Consider the following 23,049-nt stretch of genomic DNA (forward strand, 5'->3'; position numbering starts at 1 on the left):
TTACGAACCTCACTTCGTTTTCGTACTAACGAACCTCCGGAATTACCAACCTTATTTCGTTTCCGGACTAACGAACCTTCAGAATTACGAACTTTCGGAAATACGAACCTTCGGAATAACAAAGCTTCGGAATTACGAATGTATGCGCTCCTTAAATTGGGCCCCTCTGAGATTTTCCTCCCGGACAATCAGACGCCGTATCCTTTCATGCGTCAATCATTATCGAATCATTGCTTTCAATATTAGTAGACATTTCAAACTCGCAAACATATTTTTCAGACGTGCTAAAGACGAAGTATACACAGGCCCGTGAAAATTCAACACTTCAACCATAGAAATGACGCTAAAAGTCTTTCAACGGATTCCTGTCTTTGTGTGTCTATGTTATCTTATTCAATTAAGTAAGTACTTGGGTCGGCATAGCATCAAGATATTTGGTTGTTATTATATTAATTCATGATAATTTACATTTAAAAAAGAGGGTTTTTTCCAGATATGATCTCAGTGCGAACATAAGCAGTTACCAGGTTGGAATTAAAGGCGGAAGGAAAATGCGTAATTTCCTGAAAAGTTGATATACGGCTACTTAGGTTATGATAACTGCCCAGTGGGAGACTCGAAAGTACATATTAATTATAACGATCATAATAATAACGTATTCATATAGAAAGTTTTTTATGAGATCAATATCAAAACGCTATACAATCCAGAAAATTTGAATTAACTATCAGAAGTACATGTAAATAATAAACTATATAACAATAAAAAATGTCAATGTCACTGTAAATAGAGCTAATTTAATATGCTTGTTCATGGGATAAGTTTTTGAATTTGATCTGTGATATTGCGAATAAAACGGAAGGAACCTGGAATACAGTTCCAAAGGCATTGGCAGGGTTTAAGACCTATCACCAACAAATATATAATATTTTCTTTTAAGTTAAGGCATTTCAATTCGCAGAACGAAGCAATCTAGTCGTATTCTATATGTATGGATTATTTCAGATGGATGTCTTCATACTGTTGAAAATATTTCTCTTGTTCATAATGTGCAGGCAGTGCTCAGATACTTATTCTAGACAATGAAAATATCCTGTTTGCCCCCATACCGCGGCCCGCCAAAGAGAACGGCTTATTCGATGCCGAATACACCCGCCTAAACATTGGACCAACTGGTGTCGGTGACTTTGTAACAAGTATAGACTATGATCCAATTGATCAAAAGGTCTACTATGTGGATCAGCGTCTGAAAGTCATCGCACGTATCAACGCTAATGGTAGCCTCCCTGTGGAACAGGTCGCAAAACTATCTGGTAAGAATATATATATATATATATATATATATATATATATATATATATATATATATTATATATATATATATATATATATATATATATATATATATATATATATATATATATATTATATATATATATATATATATATATATATATATATATGTATGTATATATGTATATATATATGTACATACATGTATCAAATACAGTGCGTATCAAAAAAAACGGGACAGTTTTGAAAAGTCTATTAAAAAATTGTTTCAAAATATTATATCTATATTTTGATGTTAATAGATGCTCTGAGATCTTATCTTTGAAATGCTATTTAAAAAAATAAATTTTGTTCATACTTGAGCGAACACGGGGCGTTTTTGTCGGGGGTTCAAAAAGAGGCTTGCGCCAAAATGGCAGAAATTAGAAATTTGACAATAAGGCTTTTGGCTAATCAGCACACTTTCTCTTAATCTTTTCATTGTATTTGCCATAATTTTCGAATCATGCTGTCAATTTTCATGACAATTTTATTTATTTACCTGAATTATTTTGTTTTTCATTTAAACTTCTTTTACCTTTGAATTTTCCTTCATACATGTAAGTAAGAAAATAAGACTTTTTGTCAACCCAAGTAGGAAGATTTGCATTATTTAATTGAAGAATTTGTAATTTTTCAAATCTTTCTATTATGTGAAACAAATCATGTTATGGTACCTATAAAAGACATGAATCCTATTTTCAATGGGTTATTGAATCCTTAACCAAGTTTAATTATGTGCTTGACAGGCCAAACAGAAAAGGACCCATGTCTTTTAATGGCAATCATTGCTCCTTCAAAATTGACTCAATAAACCATTATGGTTTATTGAGCAATGGTTTATTGAGTCAATTTTGAATGAGCAAGATATGGCAGATCGAGTAAAATGTATTAAAAATTGTGAAGCGAGAAAGCAAAAAAATTTCCACCTTTTCATTAAAATGTCTAATTTTGTGATTTTGACATAATATTCAGAAGCGATATCATATTTCACTTTCCATGTTTTCTGTTATTTTCTTTCCACCTTTTTTTTCTTGGTCATGATTTTTTTTTTTTTTTTTTTTTTGGGGGGGAAGGGAGCACCCTGAGCCCCAACCCATCAGTATGCCACTGTTCAAGTACCATAACATTTGTAGCACACAATGAAAGGATTTTAAAAAATAAAACGCTCTCTCATACTTGGGTTTAAAAAAATTGTTCTTGCCTAAAGAAGGAAAATTCAATGCTAAAACAGGATATTAAAAAAGGAACAACAACAGAAATATTTGAGCAAATTAGTAGATTTGGAAATGAATTTTGACCGCATAATACAAAAATTATGGCAAAGATAATGTAAAGATTAAGAGGAAGTCTGCTGATAGCAAGAAGTCCGATCATCATGTTTATCATTTGATGCCATTTTGGCGCAAGCCTCCTTTTTAACCCGACACAAAAACATTCCGTGTTCGCTCAAGCGTGAACGAAACTATTTTTTTTAATAACATTTGAAGGATAAGACCCCAGAGCATCTTTTGACACCAAAATATAGAGGTCATAATTTGAAACAAAAATTTTATAGACTTTTGAAATCTGTCCCGTTTTTTTTGATACGCACTGTATATATATATTTATATGTATATATACACAACAAAGAAAGTAAGTCCTCCCTTGAACAAACATCAATAATTTCCGAACCAATGCGAGTTTTAATATATTTTTACATGAGCGTGTAGGTAATTTTATAAGCTACCCTCTGAGTAAATGTTGTGGACGTATCTTACGTCATGCTTCAGTAAGCACCAAGAAACGGCGAAAATGTCACTTTTCAAAAGTCACAAGCAAAATATCATGACTTTGATTCCATTTTATTGGAACTAATTCCACATTCTCATCATGAAAAATAGTCAGAAGGCTTGTAAAAGGGACTTTCTAAAAGACGATACAATTGCTTTAGCTAAATTTCACGGTTGAATAAACTCAAGTCCAAATTTGCTATAATTGGATTTTTACACATTTCTATCAATAAAAAAGATCGAATATGATGACAATTATTTTTGGGAAGAGTATCTTCAACAATATTTATCGTTTCACGGTTCAAGGAACATTTATTGAAAACAAAAATATACGATTTTCAAATATCATAGGCAAGTACTCTGTCATTTTGGTAACTGAAACTGATCTTTTATCAATTTTTTTCGTTATGTTCATGAGCAATTAACATGCTTCAATGATTCAAAGGAGTTCACACTTGAATGAACATGTGGAATGTGATTAGCTCTTCTTTTCGTTATTGAAAAAAATTGCAATTTGTAACTATGGATATCTGTCACAAACCTTGCATGGTTCATTTGATTTGATTTTTATGAAAATCCCGATGTTTAATGCTTCAGTGAGCACACAATATGCGAAAATTATGCAAATGAGAAGAAAGTTCAACGCCTTGGCCCCACTCTGTACCGTATCGAATGGTTATTTGGGTGTGCGCGCCTTTTGGATAGTGTTACTCTGAAGCCATGTGCGAAGTTTCATGAAATAACTGTTGGCAAGAGTAACGAAAACCGTCCATGAAACAAACCCTCATTTCATATTTGTTAAAATTTTGACTTCCTCTCTCATAGACTTGTGTACATTATGGGTACATACGTTTAAGCATACGTAACCCCTTATTCAATATGGTGGAACTTTTTTCAAGGCTGTCTTTAGCAATGTCGTTTGGCAGTAATGTTTATCAACCTATGGGCAGAATTCTGTGCAAAAATGAAATCGATTTGTTTATTTATGGATGAGTGAGCACGCATCAAAGTGAGAAAATTGGTATTTTCAATGTCACAGACTCATTTTAAAGGGTAATAAGTTGAATGTTGGGGGAAAATTTGACTTTAATTGCTGTTGTTTTTATCATCCATAATTTCTATCACCATGCACTTTCCGAACTTTTAACATTTTCATGGTTGAGCGAGCACATTCGAAAACTTAGGAATGAATACTCTTTATACAGCATAAATGTATTCTTTTCCGAACAAAATCTCATGATCAGTTTAATTTATGGACAAATCAGGGGTGGATTCAGAATTCAAAAATGGGGAAGGGGCCTACAATCGGGGTAGCCACCATCATTTTCAAATTTTAATAAGACCTAACAAGTTGTAGAGGATACTACCAAAAACCCCTATGAAGAAATGTCACAATACAGGGGCCGCGGAACGGTTTTCAAAGTGTGGGGAGGGGCTGAGCCAAAAGTGGGGGGGGGGCTGACCATGCTAAAAATCACAATCGTATGGTCAATTTTACATTTTTGTACATGCTTTTGGAAAAAGTGGGGGCCCCCAACCCTGCTTCTGCGGCCCCTGCAATATTGTGCTCACTCAACCATGAACATATACGGTATAAATATTGTGTGTGGAGTGGCTAAATAATGGAAAGTAAAACAGCATTAACACCATAAAATTCACCTAAAAACAACTTTTGCCCAAATTTGTATTTGCACAATCTGGAAAACGACTCTTGTGACTTTCAAAAATGGTCATTTTTAATTCAATCTTTAATTATTTATGCATGACTCAACTGATCAATCTATTTTTTTCCACAGGAGTTGCTTAATGAGTGTAGAAAACTACCTACGAAATATCATATCTCAAAATAATTCCGTTCAAAGGTTATAGCAATTTGATTTAGGGGGACTTACTTTTTGTTGTGTATATATATATATATATATATATATATATATATATGTATATATATATATATATATATATATATTTGTATATGTATAAACATGTATATATCCAAATTAAACATTACGGATGTAAAATATCTTCTTTCTTTATATTTAGTAAATTTATCCAAATATATGCCTGTTATATGCCTGTTATATGGTTATAACATTTATGAAAAATTATGTTGAAGAAAGTCAATTTTTCATTGGAAATAATAATTTAAATTTTGTTCACGAAGCAAAAATACTAGGTATTCTTATACAATCTAATCTTAAGTGGGATAGCCAGGTATCAGATCTTATAAAAAGATGTAATAGAAAATTGTACATGCTTCGTTGCCTTAAAAAGTATAGACTCCCTTTGGATGACCTTATTTTAATATATAAAGGATACATTCGCCCAATTTTAGACTACGGAGTACCGGTTTACAATGGTAACCTATCTAAAAGCCATATACTTGCCTTGGAAAATATCCAGAAACGTGCTTGCAAGATAATGCTTGGATTCCAGTATGAAGACTATGCTAACGCATTGGAAACGTGCAATTTTTCTTCGTTAGAGGCAAGACGAAAACAGTTATGTTTTGACTTTGCCAGTTCTCTTGCCAAACATCCACAATTTACAAATAGTTTACCTCTTAGGCAGCAATGTAATTATTTTTTAAGATCACAATTGAAATATCAACAATATAAATGCAAAACTAAACGTTTCCAATGTAGTTCTCTTCCATACTTTGTTAATCTTTTAAATAACATGTAATCAATCCAATTTTGTTTTACTTTGTATTTTGACGATTCCACAGTTCAATTACATCGTTTGTTATCATGTTACCTTTTTACTATGTTAATATATTGAACGTTTTTATCGTTTATTTTTTATTTAAATCTCACTACAATTTTCTTACTGTATACCATCTGCGATAGGATATGGTGTGTATACATGTCAAGATGTGATGAACGTGATCTAATCTTTTCTCCTCTTTTCCTCCTTTCTGGTTTCTCCTCCTTTTTCTGTCTCCTCTCTTTTCCATTCTCTCCATTTATTCCCTTACACCTTCACAACTTCCATTTACATTTTCCTAGTTTCCTTCTTTCTTTTTGCTCACCTACCACTGCATTTTTCTTTTTTCTCCACTGACTTTTTTCTTCTCTAAGATCACATAGTATACATAATAGGTTCGTGTATCATTTTAAGAAAATATTACGATACTTTGTATGAGAACTTTATATGTAACTTGCATGTTTGTAAAATTGATCACAATTCGGCCTATGGCTGCGATGATCTTTTAATAAACCATTTTATCTATCTATCTATCTATCTATCAGCCATTATGTCTTTTACATCTTCAGATACCTGAAGAAGGCCGAACTAAATGACCGAAAGCTTGTAATAATAAAATTTGAAGAAATCCAGTCTACGTCTCTAGTTTCAATGCTTTTTGAGCGTCTTTGCCAACATATATAAATAAATAAATAAATAAATATATATATATATATATATATATATATATATATATATATATAGGCGTAAATAATTCAAGCATGAACGCTGGACGTAGCTTCAAAGTATTTATTTTTTGTGAGCTTTCGGCCGGTGGGTCCTTCATCGGGCCTTAATGCATTGAAACAAACAAAATAGAACAAAGCCATACAAATAAATCGTAATAACAACAAACTAGATAATGTGTAACAAAGGGTACAGAACAGAAGGAATACACTAAGATAAAAAATGAAAAAATAAACAATGAAAAAAAATAACAACAGAGGGGGTTGAGTACAGAACAGAAGGATTACAGTAAGATAACAAAAAGTAACAACAGAGGGGGTAATGGCTTAAACGAGATGGTGGAATAAAATAGAAACGATTGGGAAACTTAAGTGTGTGGAAAGACAAGGTATTTACCGACATTGATATTAACTTTGAATCCTGTTCATCTGGAGGAGTAGTAAGTCTTGTGTAGGTAATACTGTGTAAAAGGAGGACAGCATTACCTACACAACACTTACTACTCCTCCCAAAGTGGAAGTAACATTTTTTCATATATATATATATATGTATACATATATATATATATATATATATATATATATATATATGTATATATATATATATATATATATGTATATATATATATATATGTATATATATATATATATATATATGTGTGTGTGTGTGTGTGTGTGCGTGTGTGTGTGGGTGGGTGTGTGCGCGTGTGTGTGTGGTGTGTGCGTATACATAAATAAATATATATGTATGGTGTGAAAGAGATGGATGAGGAGAACAATGGTAGGCGTAGCTTAAATCAAGGTTCCTTAGAGCTATCTACAAATTGGTGATGCCGAAAAAATGTCTCTGCCGGGAATCAACCCGGGCCCCCAGCTTTGAGCGCCGGTGCCTTAACCACTAGACTACAGAGAAGGGTTAGTGGCTAGGTCGAGCACGATCCGATTGACTGACAGATTTTCGACACCATACCAATTATAATTTCCTTTGTCGGGTGAGGGTGGGTTTTGAACAATGACAAGCCGCCTTACCTCAGATGGATCAAAGCTAATGCTTTGATACAGTACACGTATGGGAGAGAGTATACAAATGTGCGAATGCATACATGTACTACAGCTTTGGCAACTCTATTATTTAAATAATGTGTGAAAGAAATGGATGAAGAGAACAATGGCAGGCGTTTAAATAAAAGAGTTGCCAAATCTGGAATACATGTATAACTTCACACACACACCACTACACCACGGCGCTTCCACATCATATGTGTATGTGTACATATTTATGTATATATATATATATATATATATATATGTATTTATGTATATATGTGCATGTATTTTGTATATGTATGTATATGTATTTGCATATATTGTATACGTAAGACGTCATTGTTACGTATTTTATCACATCAGTATTATATGTACATGTATATGTCCATCTGTTCCTCCCTCTGTACTCTGATTTTGTTTCCTTCATTTTTGTATAGAACCCATGAAGAAGGCCTAAGGCCGAAAGCTCGGGATTAAAATTTTGGTCTATCAGCAACGTCAAATCGTCTTGTATTTTTTTTCTCCTATAAGTATTTGGTACAAGACACAGTAGTCATGTTAAAGAGTGGATGCCTGTTTACATTTATATACATACATATATTTGATAATCTAGACGTATAACGTTTATTTATTATTCTAGACGTATTACAATTACCATAAAAGAGGATATCATTTGTGTCTAATCCTAGGGTACCTTAATACAATCCCGAGTATGCTGTTAACTCCTTTGACATGATTAAGGAGAAAAGACCCTTATCATCAAATAATTCTTCATTTCAAATATCAAAACCGTCAAGGACTGGGTGGATGGGCTATTTATTTCTCACACTGTGTCCATCGTATCATAACGGGATTGATAAATAATACGTTAATTCATTGAGCACATACAATCCTTCTATTTAGAGCGCATTCTATGGAATGTTAAGGAATGAAAGACGTCCTTCGATGCGGAGTAATCCTTTCTCTTTTAACCATTCATTAAACATGAAAAAAGGGGCTGCAATTCTTGAAATTGTTTGCGCAAAGAGGTATCAAAAAGGGGTTAAAAAGTGACATTTTTCAAATAAATAATAATCATCTTAAGCAGCCTGATTTGCAAACACACACACACATAAACATATAACTTAACAAAACCCTATGGACGAAAATTCGTTAATACAGCGCGTCCCCAAAAAATGTCCCTCTGATATGCGGCTTAATAACTCCAGAAATAAAAATTATTCTCAATGAAATGTATGGATATAGGAGGGCCATCTCATGTACTAACTTTTATAAAAATTTCATTGGTCTTGCTTCAGTGGTTTTGAATACACAGCCTATTATATAACAGTGGTGCTTTTCAACCCATTCCACGTTTATATGCATGCAACACTGCTTTGTGTTCTGCACTTTCTTGCATATCAACCCCCTTTGACCATTCTGACCAAGGAGATATCACCTCTATCTCCTTGTTCTGACCAAGGAATTCCCTGATCTGACCAGGGAAATCTCCATGATCTAACCAAGCTCATCAAATCGCAACCTTGAGAATGTTCAGAAGGGCAAAAACAGTATTGACAGTTTCATGTTTGATAAACGGGAGATGCACAATGAATGAGACAACGGGTAATGTCTGTTTCATGCATAATTCCAAAAATACTGCATTTTTGTATTCATTACTTTTTTAAATTAGCTACTGAGGTCAAGTTCAATAATTCAGAGTAACTTTTTAAAAGAAAAGAGTCAAAATTCTCTTTGGTATAGTTCCTTTTTGCAAAGGGTGATTAACTTGTTGATTCCCCCTTTTTCAGCTTATTTTACTCATCCATCATTCACATTTTCTTTCAAGTTGGTGCACTGATTCCCCTTATCAATCATCAAACAAACTTATTTTTTTATGTTTCTTGTCCTTCTGAGCATGCTCAAGTTTATGATTTAATGAGCCTAGATATGATTAGGGAATTATCCCTGCTCAAATCCTGGATGTAAGAATGGGGGTTAACATGCCATAGATAATGAAAAAATGCATCAATGCTGCAAACTTGGAATGAGCTAAAATGCACAACTGTTACGTATCAGAGTGTGTATTCAAAACCGCTGAAGCGCGACCAATGAAAATTTCATGAAATGAGCTTTCTACTCATGAACATTTATTTGAGAACCCTACCACATTTTAGAATTAATTCAGTCCTATGTCAGAGGGATATTTTTTGGGGGACGCGCTGTATATTATTTTCCACGGAGTTTTGATACTTTTCTTTGTTTTAACACACACACACCCACGCACACACACACACACACACACACACATATATATATATATATATATATATATATATATATATATATATATATATATATATATATATATATATATATATATATATATATATATATATATACATATATGTATATATATATATATATATATATACATATATATTGCTAAAAAAATCAAAACTCTCCTACACCCGACAGTGGAAATTTGATGTAATTGGTGGTGTATATCTCAGAGTACTGTTTCGGCTTCACCAGTTTTTCCAAAAAGGCAGACAGCTCAAAACCGTCAAGGACTGGGTGCATGTGCTCTTCATTTCTTCACATTGTGTCCGTCGTATCATAATGGGATTGATAATATCACGTTGATTCATTGAGCACATACAATCCTTCTATTTAGAGCGCATGCTTTGGAATGTTAAGGAATGAAAAAAGTCCTTCAATGCAGACTAATCCTTTCAATAAAAAGGGGCTATATTTCTAGAATTTGTTTACGCAAAAGTGTGTAAAATAGGAATTAAAAGGTGACATTTTTCACAAATAATAATCGTAAGTAGCGTGATTTGCAAACACATACATACACACACCCCTACACCCTCAACACATACACACACACACACACACACACATATATATATATATATATATATATATATATTTATACATATATATATATATATATATATATATGCATCTATATTTATCTAAATAATATATTGAAAACAATGTTCAAAATTCACCTACACCCGACAAAGGAAATTTAATTGGTTATGTCGAAAATCTGTTTATCTGACGGTAATTTTTCGGCATTACCAGTTTTTCCAAAGGGCTGATAGCTCTGGGAACATTGTTTTATTCTACGCCTCCCGTTATTCTGTTCAGTAGTTTCTTTCACAATGTATAAATTGTGTGACAGAAATGGATGAGGAGAACAAAGGTTGGCGTAGCTTCAATCAAGGTTCCCCAGAGCTATCTACCCTTTCATATATATATACAGTGCATCCCACAAAAAACGAAGCCGATATTTATCGATTTTCATTAATTCATCACAAATTCAATAGACAAATGACCTACCATTTTAAAGCTTAGAATCTCCTCTTTCATCTCAAATTACTTAAAGAGAAATTCCAGTAGTTGCAGTAAACACTGATTTCATGAGAAAGTCTGTAAAACCAGGCTTAATTGTCAGTATATCATCGAGGATCTAGATCTGGTACAGTTACACAAAGTGAACTTTGTGAAATCTTGAAATATACGCTGAAAAATGTTCGCACTGAAAATCACCAACACAGATAGGCACACGTGGGACAGTGTATTATTATTGCTGGAATAAAGACCCGACGGAAGTGACTGAATCCGCGCTTATTTTGCTTATTTCTCAGCAATTACACAATTTCTTCCAGAATCCTTTGGCACATATTTTTTATTCATACAAATAGACACTTGGGTGGTCATTCTATTAGATTCTGTAAAAAGTCATTTTGAGATCGTTACCAAAACTGGAATTTATCTTTAAATTGCTGAAATTTCTCATTCACGTATGCATGAGGAAAACCAATTTGAAAAGGGGATTCCACTAAGTCACTTGGCGGGCCGTATCTTGGTTAAAAGAAACAAATTTTTGAAAAGTTCAATATCTGCTCTTTGATTTGATACCTCAATTACAGCAAAATGGTCAAGAAGTAACAAAATTCTGATTATTTGAATTAAGGCTTGAATTTCAATAATTTCATAAAATTGAGAGGTTTTACAGGCTAGCATTCAAACTCACTCGACACTCCATTTTGTCAGCCATGCATTAAGTCTTTTGTTACCGTGCGATAGCGTCTGTGGAAAACCGATGAAAACACGTTTATTTAATGAAATTTTGGAAATGCAAGCATTGTTTCGAGGGATCATTACTTTTTAATTCTTGACCATTTTCTGTGATTAAGGTATCGAAGAAAAGAACAGATATTGAACTTTTTAGTCATGTGATTTTCTATTTGAAATTCAGATATCCCCGCCAAATGAGTTTTTGGCATCCTTTATTCGAATTGTTTTTGGTCACTCATGCGTGAATGAGGAATAATCTCACACTTAATACGCTACAAGAATCTGTTGGATAAACATGTTGAATGATCAAATCCAGCCGTTTTTATAAATGAAAGACTATAATGGTTATAAAGTTGTGCAATTTTAAAATACTGAAGTAAATGCTGGAGTATTCGTACATGTATTCGAAAATGTATTAATCATAGAAACGACACCAACAGCTGGGGATTTTATGATAATTTCTAAGCATAATGAGTCGATGTCATTAACATCCAGAGTTTATAACAACGAATTCCAATTTAAAGAACGCTGTTATTGACATGGCCAGCGTTTTAGACTTAATGAGATGTGTGCCATTTACAATGCAAGCAAATTGTCTTTTACATTGGGACTGTTCCATGATCATAATAGATTTCTCAATATCCTCTCACCAGGTGCAAACATGAAACTTAAAGGACAATTCACCCTAAAAGAATATTTGATTTGAGTAAGATGATACAAATTACACAAGCAAAACACTCACAAAATCATCAAAATCGGGTGTAAAATAAGAATGTTATGACATTCTTTTAAGTTTCGCTTACTTTCACAAAGTAGTTATCTTCACGTCCTGGTCTGGACGCAAAGAAGGGGACTAATAAAATCACACACTAATTTCTTTTATTATTTATTATTCTAAAAGTATGGGGTTTTTTATGCTCCCTCATTGTCTTGCGAGACACTGTTTAATTCCTCCCTGAACAAGTGAAATTACCAATGTTTATACACTTTATGGTTGAGTCAAATTCGTCATTATATTACTGACAAAAAAAATAACAAAATTGAACTATTGTCCGATTCAAACAATAAAGAGCAAAAGAAATAGTGAGTTCAGGGCATAATCTACTCTTTCATTTTGATTTCACTGAGTTGTTAATATAACAGTTATGTAAGCAAAACGGTAAAATATCATAAATTTCTTATTTTGCATTCGATTTTTGCTGATTTTTTCTTGCAGCATTCTTGTTGGATTTGTTATGGTGGCCTCGTTCTTTAAGTTTCCTGTTTGCGCCTGGTGAGAGAATATTGATATTAATCACGATCATGGAACAGTCCCAATGCAACAAGACAAATTTGCTTGCTTTGGGAATGGGAATTCGCTGTTATAAACTCTGGGCATGTATGACATCGGCCTATTATGTCCCGAAATTATCATAAGATCTCCAGCGGGTTTTTCGTTTCTATGATGATTCATTTCTGGAATTGGTAGTGCTTTGATACATTAGCAAATATTAACAGCATACAAATATCAAATCTGGGCCTGTCTAATGCCATAGGCCTAACTTATAACTGGTTAATGTCCAGCTTTGAGATGAAATTAATGTGATAGCCAAGGTTAGCCGCCCTATTCTTGCCTAGCATTTTGTGTCGTCACTATTGGCAATTTGATGAGTGTTTCAGAAATTGGTCTAAATATACAATGTAGATGTAAGCCTAGGCTAAGGCCTATGTGAGGGTACAGCAATTTGAGGGTGTTGATTCATTTCTGGCAACGTTCCGGGGGGTGGGGTCAGTCAAATGTATTGCTGTACACATGCGTGACGAAATTGTTTGCGAACACCCCCCCCCCTAAACGAGTTTCTTTTTCTCTGTGTGCAAAAGAACCCCCTAAAGACGTTTTATTTGCGGGCTTCATTTACACCTTACAAGTTGTCGCCAGAAAAATTTAGGAGATCTTCAACTTGAAGACTTCAGGGTCATTCTAAAAAAAATGTTACAATTAACAAAAAGTGTGTCTCGACTATCTTATGGCCGCTAGCTTCACAACCCTGAACATTTTATCCAAAAATATCATCAAGGAATCGACAATAAGAGACAAGCTCCACAGCGCATATGCGACCAGTGACTAGTAAAGCTCTGATTTTATTACAAAACCCTTTTATTTTTTGCTTTTGTTAGAATCGACACTGTCTCGGGTCAGTTTTAGATTTTACTATCATTCTCTTTTATAAGTAGTCTGTATTTCTTACCTACATTGATGTCTGGTGAGGGCAGCATGGTGTAAACGTCTGACATACTGCGCTTATCCTAGTATTTGATGATCACTTTGTGATTGATTTCACTTTTAACTTTGTCCCAAATTTATTTTAACCTCCGTAACGACTACTGCTACAAGTTTTTTCTCCCTTTCAAACTAAATTATATTATATTATAATGTGTCTGCAAGTAGAGTGATAATCAATAATTAATACTTGATAGGGAATTATCATATGTGTTTCCTGTATTACACGGAAATAAAGGACTATTCTTTAAAAAATGAAATGTATGACTAAACAGCTTTAACATCCGTAACGCACCTTAAAGAAATATGCACTTTAGCAGTTCTTTTAAGGATTCAGCATTATGTAGAAAAAGAGACACCTTCCATAATAATACAGTTTTCAAAGGTAGGGCTGCTGAATAAGGACCACGTTGGACCCTGAAGCATAAAGACATTAACTTCCGTAACGCATTAACTTCCGTAACATTTTTTTTCTTGAATAGGCTACAAATTTGTGCTATACTGAATCACTCCGGATCATACAGATATCAATCATATAAGGTACCCTCTACCTACTTACCCTTAAAAATGATAGGAATTCATCTTTGTCAAATTATTATTACACACCATATTTTCAATATCATTTTGAAAAGTGGGAAAATTGCCAGCGAAAACAATTTCCCGATAATTATATACGATATTTAATGCTTTTGGAATTTTAAACAATTCATACTACAAATTTTGAATATTGGCATCTTCTGTAGAACTTAAAATTTATAACTTCCTTTGCTATATAAAGTTCATTAACTTCCGTAACAATTACTGTTACGGAAGTTAATACACTTCGAGAACAATATCATATTTCACCACTTTTCTTTCCTTTTCTTCTTTTTTTCTTCTTGTTTTCTTGGTCTTTACATGTGTGGCTTTTATTACACTAGTGGGCGTCTGTACACCACTTTGGGTGTGTAAAAAAAGAGCAAACAATGCCTTGTTTGTATATTCATAGATTCATAAAAATTAATATCCAATACCATAGCAATCAAGACATTTTGGGTTTAAAATTAAATTTTAAAGAAATTCGACAACTTCTTATGAAATCTGGAAATGAAATCAACAGATCAAGTTAAATGTGTGGATCAGTGGAAATCATGCTTGCCTCCCCCCACCCCCTTAATCAGTTTTCCCATGCAGTGTTCGAAACAGTACTGACTGTCCTTATAAGCCAGGTGCTGCCCCCCCCCCTTCCCCACAGACTGGCCTCTTTGAAAAACGTTTCATTGACGATAATCTTGAACCTTCTCTCATGTTCAAGCAGAAATAAGCTTAAAATGGATAAAAACAGTGGTTTACACGTTTCCCGTGAAAATTGTTTATTTGCATATATCTCGTTGTCACGTTTGCAAATTTTGACAGATTTGCACATTTCCCGGTGTGGCGTTTGCACAAATCCCGGCGACATTTTGCACATAAAATATTTACCGTTGTTTGCACATAACACGGCTCCACACCCCTAAATAGGTTTTGTCTCTTTGCTAAGAATAACCGCTTTTCCGTTTCCCAGGCCCGTTTCCAGGGTCGTTGGTTTCAATTGGGAAGGATCCGAACACTTTTCAGAAATGAGGAAGAAAAATTCACGTAAAAAGCTTTTGGTAAGGCGTCCGCTAAACATGTTAGGCTAGTCTTAAAAAAAGTTTTGAAACATACCCTAAATACTTTTGACCCTGCAATAGACCAGTTCGTAGTTACTTCATGGGCAAATTTGGTCAAATGACCTTTCATTTCTTTCATCATGATAGGCAGATTTCAAAGTAAGATATTACGTGAGCTTGCCTTACATAGCAGGATGAAAAAACTGAATAGACCAGGTGACTAGAATAGCACACCAATGAACACTTAATGAAGGTATTTGTTGCATTCCTACTTTGAATGCATATCTTAGCATGTTGCACAATGTACTTGACAAACTGTGAATACCAGTCGTTCGTGGAAGCATTATTGTTTTTGTGGATGTAAATGAAAACGACAATTCAAAAGAATATATGAACAATCAAGACATCAAAGTTGGTGCTTATCTCATTAGATTTTAAAGCACCATGTCACTTTAGTACAAATAACCTTCTTCTGATCATGCGCAGAAAGGAATTACGAACTGGCTTATTGACCAGTGGCCAGTCTTTCAAAGCCACTCCTTTTTTAAATGTTTTTTTTATACCATTAACGAGTGCACAGGCGACCGCGTTCAAAAATGAAAAAAAAAACACCCCTTAAACGCTTTTTTAGGTCACGCACGTGTAAAACAATACATTTGACTGCCCCTTCCCCTCACGTGCATGCGTACTTCTATTCCGAAGACGCAAGTGATGAATACTCACATTGGGGTCCTGGGGGCGTTTCATGAAAGGACCCGTCGGAAGTCCCATTTTATCCGACAGTTACCATAGGAACAGTGCCTCTCAGCCAATCAAAATCATGGAAGATGTCAGATCTGACAACTTGTCGGATGAAAATATTGATGAAACTCTTTCCGGAACAGACTGTAATGGGAAGAAATAGTTTTGAGCCCAGCGAACGCAGTTTCTACATTACACAATATTTTGTAAGCCTATGTCAGACCCAAAAATGCTCAAAAATGTGATTCCGTGTAGAAAGTCAATACATTTTTTTTCAACCACAATTCATAAACAAATGTGTTATTATTGTTTTATTCTGATGCTTGAAATGGATTTATTTTATGATATGTATCAGCACAAAATGATTCCGACAAAGTTTTTCGACCCCCCCCCCCCCCCCGCTAAAGAAAAAAAATGTAAAAAGCGATTCATAAGAATTAAAAGAAAACAATAAAGTACATGGAAAATTATAGAGGTTGAGACATTTTTGGTAGATATTTACTAAAAATGTAAAAGTCAACAAACCTTATGGCGGATATTAGGGTAACCCTTAAAAATCACCTCTCCAGATTATCCGATCTAGATTTTTCGTGAAACGGACTGAACGACTTTTGAAATTTTCTTTGTAATTATGATTCCATGTATAGTTTTATTCAATAATTATTTCTAAAATGCGTTGTACTATTTGCTGTAAGTGTGCTAATAGGAATCAATCAATATACCTTTGCTCATGTGGAAATATATGTCATGTAGCATGCGCTTATTCAATACCCTGGATATGTCAGTTTTTGTTTAAGTTATGTAATTCCTTTCAACCATATAATTGATGACTTAGATTTTAAATTCGCTATTCATTCATTGTTTTCAATTAAATCACATTCCACTACATAATTCTGGTATATTCAGTAACAAGCATTTTCGTATCTTTTCCTCTAATGAAGTGATGACTTCTGGGCTAGACGATAATATTTCTGATTGTAACTATTATTTCAATGACACCTTTTATATCAAAATGAGTAACAGAACATCGGAACTTAAATTTTCATTGTTCCACTTGAATGCTCGAAGTCTTATTTCTAAGTTTTCTCATATAATCGATTATATACACACTCTCCACCATGATTTCACAATATATGCATTTACAGAAACCTGGTTTAAGGAAGACCCACATTCATTTTACAATATACCAAATTATAAACTTATTCATAAACATAGAAGTGATCGTTTAGGGGATGGTGTATGTATGTATATCAAGGACAATGTCACTTTCAAGCAGAGAACTGATTTAGACTTTTCTACCTCAACTATAAGACACTGTTTTTATTGAAATCATGAACGAAGGGAAGAATGTGATTGTTGGAACTGTACCAAAGCTCCCAATAGTAGTGGTGCTGAGTTTAATGACCTTTGTGAAGCATGTCTTGTTAAAATCAACAGAGAAAAGAAACAATCCCGACCTTTCGTTTGAGGACGCGCACGCTTATTTACGACGCTAGTTGATTTTGGAAGAGACTTTTGGGCCCGTCATGGTCGTAACACTCTATCCTGCAATGCAAACTGTGTGACATGAGATTTTTTTTTCGTTTCGCATCTGGAACGGAAACATTCAGTTTGCGTTTCGTGTGCAAAATTCTGGTTGCTACTATGGTAACAGCGATATATCCGATTTAGGACGACTTTCCAAATCCACTTTTGGTTCTTCCCTGCCGCGACCATACGTAAAAAATGAAAAAACTGGGTAAGTACGTTACGTATAGGCCTATGTAGCGTTATATGGGTGTCAAAAACGATGATTGAAATACTGAAAAATGGGATATATTTCCAATACTTGTAGGGTGTCACAACCCAAATACTTGTTAAGAGATGCATTTTCATAATCTGGAAAAGACTTACTTCCCTTGTTTAGGGTGCTTTTCGAAACCCCATGGTCGCGCCTGGTATCCACTCATCAACGGAAGTGTACCCCCGGGAAATCCCCCATTTCTGCGGAAAGAAAAAAAAACATACTGCCCATTACATTGTGTGCTAGAGGCATATCATTTGTGTAGAAGGAGTAAACAAAAGAAACCCGAGAGTTCAAAACGTATTGCATATGCTGTGTACATATAAACGCATGCGAAATGGTTCGGCTGGAGAGGTTGATCTGACCCATGAAATCAACTGCCAGTGATCCACCAATAATCCACATTAAATGCAATATCGATTCGATGGACTGTAATGATCTATATCTAAGTCTTCATTCAGTAAGTTTTTCCTCACTCAATATGTGCTCGATTTGTTTGAAAAACTACTTTCTTATCCATGTCATAATCTATTTTAGCTCCTGCATTTCGAATATCTCCAGCCATAAGTCGTAATATAAATGCATGTATGGTGCGGGTGTCGCGGGAAAGGATTTTGCACACGAAAAGCGGATCTGAAGGGCCTGTAACCCCCTGTAACACAAAGCTTAGCATTCATTGTAGAGCAGTTTTCTACGTTTGATTCTATTGACTATAATGTACAATCAATCTTAAAAATCAAGTGTATGATTAAGCGTTTACTTTTGTGTTAGGGGACCCTAATATAGACCAGTTCGTAGTTACTTTATGGGCAATTTTGGTCAAATGACCTTTCATTTCTTTCATCATGATAAGCAGATTTCAAAGCAAGATATTACGTAAAATTGCCGTACATAGCAGGATGAAGAAATTGAATAGACCAGGTGACTAGTATAGCACACCAATGAACACTTAATGAAGGTATTTGCTGCATTCCTACTTTGAATGCGTATCTTAACATGTTGCACAATGCACTTGACAAACTCTGAAATACCAGTCGTTCGTGGAAGCATTGTTGTTTTTTGTGGATGTAAATGAAAACGACAATTCAAAAAAATATATGAATAATCAAGACATCAAAGTTGGTGCTTATCTCATTAGATTTTAAAGCACCATGTCACTTTAGTACAAATGACCTTCTTCTGATCATGCGTAGAATCATTTGATCATGCGCAGAAAGGAACTACGAACTGGCTTTATTAGCGTCCGTGGGGATTGCTTCCTGAGTGAGATACACCCTGTCTTCATGCCTGGATGATTATCAGGTATTCCTTGCAGTGAATTGCGCTTTGTCTCGCACCAAGTAGGGCATGACTTCTAAATATCTCTTCTCAAATTCATCTGATTTTTTTATGAGTCTGCACTCGTGTGTGCTAAGTCATGCATCTTGATCCATTGACTGCAGCTATGCCTTACTTTAGAACAACCCAGACATTACATCACAGTAAAAGAAAATGCCTCCTGATTATCCAAGCATTAATACATACCGCATAAAAAACTGTATCAAACTATTCGGGGGGAGATGTTCAGACAATATATGATTAGTATGTGTTCAAGAAATAGCCAAAATAATATTTTTCACCTGTTCATAACTTTTTACCCCCACAATGAAAGTCACATTGTGACGTTTGAAAAAAAAAACGATGTCGAATGACTCAACTTGCCCCATATGTGGGGTAAGTTGAGCCACCTTCTGGGGTAATTTGAGCCAAAGAATTTATGTCCAAAATGTATGCAGGAAGAACCAACATGCCAATTTTCATTTAAATTCTTTTCACTTGCTAATTCTATATAAATACCAACATCCTCTACAAGTAAAATAACTTTAACGGCCATTGATATGCAGGCAGAAAGGAGCAAAGTACCACATGACAGCTTTTTTGTGCCTCAAAGTACCTCAGAAAGTGGAACAACTTACCCCATATATGGGGCAAGTTGAGTCATTTGAAATCGCCTTTTTCAGAGGTCACAATGACTTTCAGTGTGGGGGTAGAAAGTAATAAATAGGTGACAAATATTTCCCAAGAATCAAATTTATTGGCAAGCTACTTATTTCTGCAATATTATTATTCTCATCAATTCTAAGTTGTCAAATGCAAAAAGTGTTAAAACTTACCCCGCCGAGGGGTAAGACAGGGGGACCCCCTTTCTCCTAACCTGTTTTTGCTGTGTATAGAAACACTAGTTTGGGCAATAAGAAGAGACGCTCTAGTTAAAGGAATTCAGTTTGGATCTCATGAAATTAAGCAAATATTGTATGCCGATGATATCATTCTGTTTGTTACAAATAGCAATTCTGTTAAACGGCTTAAATATCTTTTGTACGAATTGGAAAAAGTGAGCGGTCTGAAGATAAACAAAGGGAAAACATTTTTTTTGGATGGATAAAGATGAAGACCGACCTCAAACTCTGCTATTTGGAAAGTCGGTTCAGCAAATTAAAATCTTTGGCGTTTATTTCTCTATAAATGTAATAATAAAAGAAGATCTAAACCTACTCGTTATTCGTTGAGGTGGAACGGATCACTTTTGAGTTTTTATGGTCAGGTAAACACTGTATAAAGATAAACATTATGTATCAGGATTACTCACACGGTGGGTTAAGAATGATAAATTTTAAGTTGTTCATAAAGGCCCAACGTCTAATGTGGCTGAAACGTCTATTAAGGCGGTTTTCCACTAGGGCGCGGACAAGACCACGAGAGGTTGCGGATGCAACTTTTGTCATTTCGGCATGCTGTCCGCAACCAAATTCTGTAAAAGATTATGCAAATAATCTTGTCCTATAGGACACGACTAGGACTGTCCGCGTATTGTCCTACGACATTCATGGGAAATTTGTCGGCGTTCGGCGCAGACAGCATGCAGATCGTATAAGGACAGAACCGGAGACATTTAGGACATGGTCACGAGTGGTAAATTCAATGACTAGGACAATCAGGATAATTTTCGGACAACTTGCGAATACTCCAAGAAAATTATCGTTCATATGTTTTTTTTATGAAATTAGGGGTGTTATTTGGGGTTTGGGTTCGTTTTTTTCATCAAGCCTTGATTTTGTTATTAAATCCGATACGGAGCAGGCGACAATAGAATAATTTGTAATGAAAGTACGCTATTTAAAAACATTTTTCGACTACAAAGACTATATATGATTTCCTTTTATTTCAAATCAAATTGCATACATTAGGTAGAAATCACAGGAGGACAGGAAGACGCGTCCCCTCACTCTTTGGAAAGGGGGGCATTTGATATCAAATGTATCTTGTATCATCCTGTTGCCCGATCTAGCGCACTGACCACAAATGGTTTTTGCTTCTTGTGTACTCGTTCCATACATATTAGCATTGGATCCACACATTCCTGAATAACCCCGCTTGCCTTCCTGTCCAGTCCGAACGTTCCTGAAACAGTCCGCTTGCCTTCTCATTCCTGTCCGCACGTTCCTGAAACTGTCCGCTTCCCTTCTTATTCCAATACGCACGTTCCTGAAACGTTCCGCATGGCTTCTTCTTTGCTACCTGAAGCTGACCTGATCGCGGATGGTTTCCTGACGACGCGAAAGGGTTTAGGAAGGGCGGGACATCATCAGGACAGCGTTAGGATAAGGTCCCGAAGGTGTCAGGAATTCAACATCCGCATCCAAATTTTGGTCGAGACCAAAATTTGGATGCGGACAAATTTTGATTTCCCGAACACCAGGAAGGGTTAAGGACAGCGTGAGGACACTCCCAGGAATGTCCGGACAGGTTGCGGAAGGGTCGTGGATTGCCATTATTACATTCCGCGCCTTGTCCTGACACTGTCCTGGCCCTTGTGGAAAAGGGGTATTACCTGACTTGGCTCCCCAAGTATATGGCCGGGGGGGGGGGGTTGCTGATCCGGTAGAGATTTATACATGTTCTTTGAGAACGGGTTTTGCCTTTTCGTTGGTACAGATCCAATGGCTTTTATCATTTGTAGCTTTTCCCTTTTGAGGTTTTCTGAGCGGTTACACTTCGTAATTCCGAAGGTTCGTAATTCCGAAACACGTAGATTGCCTATACTTCGATGTTTGTTGATCCGAATAGGTAAAAGAGTTCGTTAATTCGAACATTTGTGGCGTTATTCCGAAGGTTCGTTGTTCCAAAGGTTCGTTAATCCGAAAACAAAATAAAGTTTGTTGTTCGTAAGTTTCGTTAGTCCAAAAACGAAATAAGGTTGGTTAATCATTTATTTTTCGGACTAACGAACCTTCGGAGTTACGAACCTCATTTCTTTTTCGGACTAACGAACCTTCGGACTAACGAACCTTCGGAATATCCGAGCCTTCGGAATAACGAAGCTTCGGAATTACGAATGTATGCGTCCTGAGGTCATGAGACATCTTACTGGTCAGTAAGGGAAACTCCAGGTTTTCCGAGATCGTTTGAAAAGTCCCTTTTTCGAGATAGTTGCGTTCACCGAAGCGTGAATCACTGCTGAAAACCTTCACCCTGTGTAGTCTTTCTCTGCTGTTTTCAGACCCTTATGTATGTACGCGAAACACTCGGTAAGAGCGGTGAAAATGTGTACGCGTGTATACAACCGTGCATTGTTCGGGCAGTTGCTATCAGTAAAACATGTGCCTCTCTCTCCCCCTCTCTATTTCTCTCTCTCTCATGTATTGTCAAGCATTCAGTTTGATTTTTGCTCATCACTCAGCCTTAATCCGGACGTTAAATGTGCCGAAATTGGACCATATTTTTGGATCCACCGTCATGCAACAACATGTATATCCGTATTATCCAACTTTCATGTTAATTCCTGAGCATTCATCTTCAGCTTATGAGCTGCTGCACAATCCATGATCAATACATTATAATATTATTTCCACTAGTGCATGCATGCCGGCGGAAGTCATGGAAATTATTAAGTCGATGTGCGATTTCAAAACATGTCAAATACAGGTCTGTCCTGAAACAAACT

At 35.3% G+C, this 23,049-nt stretch overlaps 1 protein-coding gene across 1 annotated transcript in view; it reads left to right on the forward strand.

Annotated features, from left to right (window-relative positions):
* Nucleotides 1-244: 244 nt before the first annotated feature.
* LOC121420560 overlaps nt 245-23,049 on the forward strand; it is a 69,819-nt gene continuing 47,014 nt past the window's right edge. Inside the window, exons 1-2 of the mRNA XM_041615223.1 lie at nt 245-401; nt 1,056-1,313. Of these exons, the coding sequence (XP_041471157.1) occupies nt 338-401; nt 1,056-1,313 (322 nt within the window). The 5' untranslated portion in view covers nt 245-337. The remainder of the gene's footprint in view (nt 402-1,055; nt 1,314-23,049) is intronic.

Source organism: Lytechinus variegatus, chromosome 8, assembly GCF_018143015.1.
Source record: "Lytechinus variegatus isolate NC3 chromosome 8, Lvar_3.0, whole genome shotgun sequence".
Classification (NCBI taxonomy): Eukaryota; Metazoa; Echinodermata; class Echinoidea; order Temnopleuroida; family Toxopneustidae; genus Lytechinus; species Lytechinus variegatus.